Below are 8,239 nucleotides of genomic sequence, written 5' to 3' on the forward strand. Positions count from 1 at the left end.
GAACCCTTGAAGAACCTTTTTTTTTTGAGAGTGTACAGTACTGTGGAAAAGTTAGAGAATCTTTCATAGAATTCATTTACAGTGAAATGGCCATTAAGTACAAATTACTCATTTTTCAGCAGGTATTTTGGAGACTGGATAAAATAATCAGCAAAAAAAAATCAAAGGAAGAAAACCAAGAGTTTTCAAAATGGAGTTTAAACGATAATTAAAAGACCTGGGGGAAAATGGGACTCCAAACACTGTTGACTGTTGAGCACTAGGAGTCTGAAAGATGTGCAGCTGTTAAGAAGCCCTTTGAGGAGAAAAGGAAGCAGACAACAAAAAGAGTCTGCTGGTGTTCTCATAAAATAATTCAACACAAAGAATGGCAGAGAAAGGAAAGGTACAATCTTTTACTGAACATTAAGGCGTTTTATACTGATCTGGAGGGGGTACCCACCCCCATTACCTCATCTCACCTGATCTGTCTTACAGCCACAGCCAACGTCTTTGTATCTTTCACATACACCATGTTTCTTTACTTAGCCTTGGCCTTCGGTGACAAACACCTTTGTTTGTTTGTTTGTTTTTCTAAAAGTGCTATGTCATCATCCTTCATCAGCCATTTCAGTTCATTAATATACCATTACATAAAATAATAAACGCCGGCCTTAAGCTACTGCATTTTATTATTATGCCATTATACCATTATCTAAAACACCCTTGGCCTTGATTACATCGTATCACATCAACTAAGATATTCCTTAATTATAACTAAACAGGTTATTTCTAATTGTGACTAGTAAGGAAGTGTGTTAAAATATATGTTTTGTATATGAAATGGGTAAAACACTCCTCTTTCACTCCTCTACATTTCAGAGTCTAATATCTGACTTTTTACTCCACTACATTTTGAGAAATCTGTCGAAGCTTTTGTTTTTTGTGTGCATAAAAACATAACATGTCAAATTTTAATAGACGTCAGCGTCACTAATTAATGACGTTCTATTAAAAGACTGGTTTACCAAGAGAGACGCTGGAGGACTTTCATCTGAAATGACTTCATGAAGAGAGTCTTGTTATAAAAATGATAACAGGACATCAGAGCCAGAATTACTCTTTCAGTACTTTTACTTTATACTTAAGTACATTTGAAGGTAAATACTTTAGTACTTTTACTCAAGTGGAGGTCTAGAGTAAGGACTTCTACTTTTACTGGAGTAATATTTTACCTTGGGTGTCTCTACTTTAACTCAAGTACATGATTTGTGCACTTCGTCCACCTCTGTCTGTAGTAAACTATAACAATGTTCTGAAGTTACTAAGACTCCTATACGAGTATAGTACTAAGTGAGGGACTGGTGTGCTGGGAAAGTGTCTTTTACCCCTTCGTTTTCCTTTTCCTCTCTTTTCCTCTTTCTTTGAGCTGGTTGTCCAGCAGGGGGGCGATCCACTGACGCCCATATAAGAAGAAGCCGCACATAAGTGAAGCAAAATGGGCAGATCGCCCCCTTCCGTTTGCCCTCATCTCGTAGGTTCACAATGACTTGGAGGTACTGCGCCCTGCACTTCGTACATCGTAACATGCAGCATCAACACCATATTCATATTTTCATATGCATATTTAACACTACATCAATGTTTCAGAAGCTTAACTGACAGGAAAAGACTGAATTGCAGTTTTAACGAGTGTTTCCCAAAAACGGACTACAAATTCTGGCGCGCGGATGACGTCACTATCTCACACTGCCATGAAGCTGCGCCGGCACTGAGTCATGGGGTTTGTAGTTTAATTGTACTTTGATCGCTACAGTCCCACTTCCCAGCAAAAATGGTCTGCAGTTATACGGCGTTTATGGGTACTGCGCTTATATTGTCGCAGTATGGCTGTTTCACAAGCGTTTACGTGATTTTTTAATGCGTTTTTAAGAATTCCCTATGGCGAAATGAATGGCGATTGAAAGTGTTTAAAAAAACAACCAGCAGGTGGCGCCGCTCTGCGCTTTATCTACATTTATTCAAGGTGCAGTTTGCAAAATGGCGGCAACACCGGCTTCAAATCCCTCTCAGCTGCTTCCACTCGGTATGACATTATATCAAAAACCTAAGAGTGATTTAGAGTCAGGCACAACATGCCGGCAGCGGCGTGTGTGCTGTGGTGTGGTACGTGTTCCTGTTCTGTAGCCGTGCGCTGGTGAGCGTCTGACAGGGAAACGTGCTGACGTCTGTTCGTCTCTCTGACCGAGTTTAGTTAATAAAAGAGCACTGCTTGAAGGCGAATTGAGTTTAAGAAGTAAACGGAGTCATTTACAGCGGTTTGGTGTGAAATTCCACGTTCTAGACAAACGTACCGAGTCAGGAATGGTGGTGATAGGAACCAGACGTCCACCTCTAAAAGCTCCCTCAGAGAAGATACCGCATGAAATGGTAATGAGTATCTCGCCTGAGGTCTGAGGCGTCGGTGTGTGATAGTTTTGTGGTAAACTTTGGCTTAAAACGTTTTATCAATCTTTTTACGTTAATACAGGGATACATGCAGGGCGTTGAAAGCCAGTATAACTTAGCCCTCACCATTTTTTTGAGATTCAGCACTATTTTACCATAATAAACATTACCTCAGAAGACCCCTGGTGACCCCTGGTTCCTATCACCACCACGGTTAAGGAATCTGAATATCTGCAGTTGACCACTTTGCATCAACCCATTCTGAAATGTTTAGTTTACATCTAGTTTAGTTAAATCTGTGGAATTGCCTTTTGAGAGGAGGTTGCAGGAGCAGGGAAAGCAGTGCTGCATTTCTTATGTATTTAAAGTGCCTGTTGAAGTTGAAGTTGTGTGTATGCGTTCTCCTATGCCCTCGAGTAGAATGGATCAGGTTCTCTTTGAGAAACTACTTATTTTTGGCCTCACCCCTGTTCAGTTTCCCAGTCCCTGCTGATGAGGAACATTCCCACTTCGTGAAGCTACCACCACCATGTTTTACTGTGGGGGTGATGACCTCTGGGTGTTGACCAGGACCAAACATAACAAGGCCAGAAACCCCTTTAAGATCTCATCAGTCCAGAGAAGCTTTTTTTCCTACATGTTTGCTGAGTCCCCAGCCACTCCAGCCAGAATTTAATCTGGACTGGATGTGGTTGTCCTGTGAGCAGTTTCTACCATCTAAGCTGTGGAGTCTTCAGAGTTACCATGGGCCACTAACATTTGACCGCCTTTCCTGGGTGGATTTGCAGCTGTGAAATGTTCTTTTCGTGGATTTAAAAGTGCTTCACGTGGTGTTAACAGTTTGGAATTTTTTTTTATAACCAAACCATGATTGGTGCTTCTATAAAACTTTGTCCTGGTCTTGCTTTCCTTAGTGTTCATGATGCTCCTAGAAACAAGTGTATTTGTATTGTGATCACATGAAATTTTAACCAAATTCTGTTCCATTACAAAGTAATTGTGGCTTCTGATGGCTGTTGATTGCACCAGAACTAATTTAGAGGTTTTATAGAAATGGGGTGGAAAAACTGTGATCACTTAAGTTGTTTATTTGTAAACCGTGGTAAAGTAGTGACCTAAATGAATATCAAGGTATTGCAAAATCTTTATAACTGCTAAATACAGACAGCTGAACATTTCCTTTGGGTTTGAGTAAGCAGTTAAGTTGTTACACCCAATAACACGAACTGTGCTCTTGAATTTTATGTTTCAGAGCTGGTGGACAAATGCATTGGCTCCCGAATTCACATCGTCATGAAGAACGACAAAGAAATCGTGGGTACCTTACTGGGCTTCGATGACTTTGTCAGTATCCTTTGACAGTTTTCCATGTTCTGTACCGTCCTGCATTTGCAAAAGCACTAATGTTCCTCACAGGCTGAATTCTTCACTTACTTTCCTTTATCCATGTCATCAGACATGGTGCTTGAGGATGTGACAGAATTGTAAGTACATTTTCCTTTATTACCTTTTTGCAAGTCACACGTGGAAAGTCTAAAGCAGGGCTCGGTATTAGAATTTACCAGTGGTGGACAGTAACTAAGTAAATGTAATTAGGTACTGTACTTAAGTAGTTTTTTCGTGTATCTGTACTTAAGTATTTCCATTTTGGGCGACTTTTGACTTTCACTCAACGTCGTTCCTTTTGGTTTCTGTGTGTATAAAAACGTAACATGTCAAAACGAAAGAAGCGCAAAGCCAGAGCACCAATCAGGGCACAGCGGTCACTTTGTTCTGAGCTTGTTTTGACCTGTTGGTCATACCGACCCAGTGCAGCACATGGTTCAACGTCAGCGCAGCAGCGTAAAACTTTGGGAGCACATGCGTCGACCTAAATGATGAACTAACCTAACTTTGTGTAAATAGAGCACAATATAGAAATATGTCCACATATGCAGTCGTGACTGGCGCGTTTCTTTTTTTCTGAATTCATACAAACACTTTCATTTTATAGTAAATTAGTTTGGGCTGGTTTATGTTTATGAACAGACGCCTACAGATCAACATAGTAAAGGAAAACTTATCTGTGATCCTGAGTTTAAAGCCAGTTTTTATTCAGCTTGTAACTAATTTACAAAGTCATCTGAAACTGAAACTTTGCTTGTGTGTAAAAAGTGATTTCAGAGCCACTCGGTTCTCCCTGATGGAAACTGTTTACCTTCAGTGTTTTGTGCTTCTGATCATTTTAATAGACGCCAGCGTCACTAATTAACGACGTTCTATTAAAAGACTGGTTTACCAAGAGAGACGCTGGAGGACTTTCACCTGAAATGAGTTCATGAAGCCAGTCTGGTTATAAAAATACCAGGACATCAGAGCCAGAATTACTCTTTTAGTACTTTTACTTTATACTCAAGTACATTTGAAGGTAAATACTTTAGTACTTTTACTCAAGTTGAGGTCTAGAGTAAGGACTTCTACATTTACTGTAGTAATATTTTACCTTGGGTGTCTCTACTTCAACTCAAGTACATGATTTGTGTTCTTCGTCCACCTCTGAAATTTATGTTCATGGTACTGAGTGACTTAATTCAATATCTTAGAGAAGCAAACAAATTATTGTTCACTGCCAGATTACAGTACCAAAGCGGTCAGTCTCCGCGACCCTGCGCTGAAAAACCTTCAAAATACCACACTGCTGAACTTAACTAGTCAAAAACTCTACTAATCTAAAGGAAGAACTGCACTGCTGACAGCATGACATCTCAGTGTGTGTGCGTGCTTCACATCCATTCTTCCCTCTATGGAAAACTTTTCTTTCCATGTATAGAGATTGTTGCTTGTGTGTATTTGTGTATATACACTGACTAGCCACTTCTTTAAGGTCAGCTCTTTCTATCTACACTCTCTCCTCTAGTCCTTCATCAGTGCTCACAGGACGCTCTTCGCTGGATATTTGGTTGGTGGACTATTCTCAGTCCAGCAGCGACACTGAGGTGTTTAAAACTCCAGCAGCACTGCTGTGTCTGATCCACTCAGACCAGCGCAACACACACTAACACACCACCACCACATCAGTGTTACTGCAGTACTGAGAATGATCCACCACCCAAATAGTACCTGCTCTGTGAGGGTCCATGGGGGTCCTGACCACTGAAGAACAGGTTAACAATGTATCAGAGAAACAGATGGACTACAGTCTGTAACTGTAGAACTACAAAGCGCTCCTATATGGTAATTTGAGCTGATAAGATGGACAAAGAGTGTAGAAACAAGCAGGTTTAGATTTCTTTAGTGGTGGTGATGGTAAGCTGGATTTCAGATTTACTACACAAACCTACCAATGAACCTAGATATGTCTTATGGGGTTTTATACAATATGTTGATATTGGTAAAATGGTGATGAATCTGAAATGAAAGGGGAAAAAAAAAAAAACATTTTAGGCCAAAATCTTATTGTGTGTCTGACATCAAGTGGTTTATTCATAATTATTTCAGGTAATAACTTTGCATGAGGTAGCTTTGATAAGCATTAAACAATTCAGACTTAAGTCATTCAGATTTAATGCGTTTCTAAAACAATTTAAAAGAGCATTTTACATTAAACCAGCCCAAATAACTTGGTTTACATTTTAACCCGTTAATTATACAGAACTTTTGGAATATTCTCAGACGTTCTCTTTTAACAAAGAGCCATCATTGAGGAACTTGTATCAAAGTCAGGGTACTGAAAAACCTCAGAAGATGCCCAGAGTAGTCTTGAATTGAGTATCTCTATGTTGTCTTTTGTAGTGAGATTACGCCAGAGGGAAGAAGAATAACCAAACTGGATCAGATTCTGCTTAATGGAAACAACATAACCATGGTAAGGGAATCACTGATTTAGAAAGTACTTATATGCTTACATGACACGAGTTTTTCTGTAGTAAGTAAACAAATAAAATGGCTTTGAAAGATGTGATAATTTATGAATAGTGATACATTATATTGCACTGTGACATTGTGAAAGAGGACACCGGTTACTGGTTGAACTGTGAAAACGCAGGATGGCATCTGTTTGTTGAAGAAAGTCCTGCCCTTCTATAAAAAGAGCCAATCAGTTTGCTGGTTAAGCAGCCAATTGGGAGATCTTTGCAAGCACAGCAGCCAGAACAACCCAAAAAACACCTTTTTATGTGTTACTCAGCCAAACACTAGAAAGTATTCATGAACTTTTTGTCAGATTTTCAGTCATTTCACGTTTTTTGAAACCGTAATTTGGCCTTCGGTTTTGAGCTTTTTGGTCTCTACCCATTTAAAGAGAGAGGAGTCTGGTCTTCTGTGGGACCAGTCGTGGGCTGGAGGTTAGGGAACCAGCCGTGTGACTGGAAGGTTGCCGGTTCGATCCCCTCGGCTGACAGTCCATGACTGAAGTGCCCTTGAGCAAGACACCCAACCCCCAATTGTTCCCTGGGCACTGTGGATAGGGCTGCCCACTGGCAAGTGTGCTCACTGCCCCCCTAGTGTGTGTGTTTCACTGGTGGGTTAAATGCAGAGGTCTAACTTCACAGTGTGCAAACACAGTGACATGGTTCTAAATTCTATTCTGTTCCGTGGCTGGAAATAACTGCCCAGCGGCGTTGCAAAGATGACCGCTGAGTGAAGACTTTTCTGTAAGGATATTGGCTGAGTTTACATTAGTTGTTTGCTTTAAATGCTAAATGAATCATTTAAACCTGTTTGTTTGGTGTTTTATGCAGTTCTTTTCTCTCTTTTAATGTAGTTAATCCCAGGAGGAGAAGGACCGGAAGTATGAGACGATTTGGACGAACATCCTGAGTTTTTCTTTCATCTTCATACGCACCTTTCAGTTTCCCTCTTTTCTGTGTTTCTCTTCTTCTGTAAGAGGCGTTCTCCTGAGTTGTTGTAATGTACTCCATACCCTGTCGGCAGTATTGAGAAATGACTGCTGGATAATTGAGTTTTTGTTATAATTAAATACGAAAGAGAAATTTGTGTGTCCATGTTTTTCTGTGTGATTTGGGAATGAGAATGGCCTTGAATAAGACATTTTATGAATTGATATTTTACCCTGTCCTTTGAACATTGTTTTTTGTTTTGTAATATTCAACAGGCTCCCCTTCCAGCCCCCTTCCAGCTCAAAAGATGTAGGAGCCTTGCTAGCAGGGTGGAGAAGGCGATAACATGACATTTGTCTTTAGTTAGAGATGATCCTTCAGGTTACCCTGTCCTTTGAAGAAAAGGTTAGTTTTGTATGCTAATGACCACTGCTCTCATTGGCTGATTAAGGGTGTGGCCATTGTGGCAGTGTAGAGTTCAACAACAGCTGCAGCAGAGCAGATATTGACACTATATGTTTGATATTATTTATATTTGGTGTTTGTCATTATATAAATTTTGCAGTTCACCTTATAAGTAACTTTTGTTTACCTGTTTGCTACCACTAAGTTAATTCTACTTATCACTAGCCCCGATGGCCAATATATGCTGATACCAAGCTAATGTGGCATGTATTTGCATTGTATAGCAGCACTCCAGTGTAAACACACTGACTTTTAAGGCTTGTACCAAGCATTCAGGTAACAATCTGAACTCGGGATGTTGATTTCTTCAGTAAAGATTTAATCTTAGGGCCTGTCTCTGAACACTATTGGAGTATAGTAGATGCTTTACTTACTATAGTGAGGAGTAAAGTCCCTTTAAAATAAGCCTTTCAACTAGGCAGCTGTATTGGCAACAAGGCTGGGCAGTTGTTTCAGGTTGTACAAGCTCTTTGACTAGGAGGAGACCTGTAAACCCAAAATTGAAGGCTGCTGTAATGTATATAGATTTT

At 40.0% G+C, this 8,239-nt stretch overlaps 1 protein-coding gene across 2 annotated transcripts; it reads left to right on the forward strand.

The window, feature by feature from the left end:
* The first annotated feature begins 1,994 nt into the window (after nucleotides 1-1,994).
* On the forward strand, nucleotides 1,995-7,397 carry lsm5 (LSM5 homolog, U6 small nuclear RNA and mRNA degradation associated). Of its 2 annotated transcripts, none has more exons than XM_017704460.1 (5): nucleotides 1,995-2,065; nucleotides 3,680-3,775; nucleotides 3,884-3,911; nucleotides 6,199-6,271; nucleotides 7,169-7,397. In XM_017704460.1, the coding sequence occupies exons 1-5, from the start codon at nucleotides 2,020-2,022 to the stop codon at nucleotides 7,199-7,201; spliced, it is 276 nt and encodes a 91-aa protein (XP_017559949.1). In that variant the 5' UTR covers nucleotides 1,995-2,019; the 3' UTR covers nucleotides 7,202-7,397. The 2 variants fall into 2 exon arrangements, with proteins under 2 accessions (XP_017559949.1, XP_037400157.1); XM_037544260.1 differs by lacking the exon at nucleotides 1,995-2,065 and adding an exon at nucleotides 2,095-2,176.
* Nucleotides 7,398-8,239: the final 842 nt, after the last annotated feature.

This window comes from Pygocentrus nattereri, chromosome 13 (assembly GCF_015220715.1).
Source record: "Pygocentrus nattereri isolate fPygNat1 chromosome 13, fPygNat1.pri, whole genome shotgun sequence".
Lineage (NCBI taxonomy): Eukaryota > Metazoa > Chordata > Actinopteri > Characiformes > Serrasalmidae > Pygocentrus > Pygocentrus nattereri.

What these genes read in the sequence shown, in the direction of transcription:
- lsm5 (XM_017704460.1), top strand. Translation starts at nt 2,020, where the DNA reads ATGGCGGCAACACCGGCTTCAAATCCCTCTCAGCTGCTTCCACTCG. An exon ending in CTCTCAGCTGCTTCCACTCG is followed by an intron (nt 2,066 to 3,679) that starts GTATGACATTAT and finishes TTTATGTTTCAG; the next exon opens with AGCTGGTGGACAAATGCATT. An exon ending in CTTGAGGATGTGACAGAATT is followed by an intron (nt 3,912 to 6,198) that starts GTAAGTACATTT and finishes TGTCTTTTGTAG; the next exon opens with TGAGATTACGCCAGAGGGAA.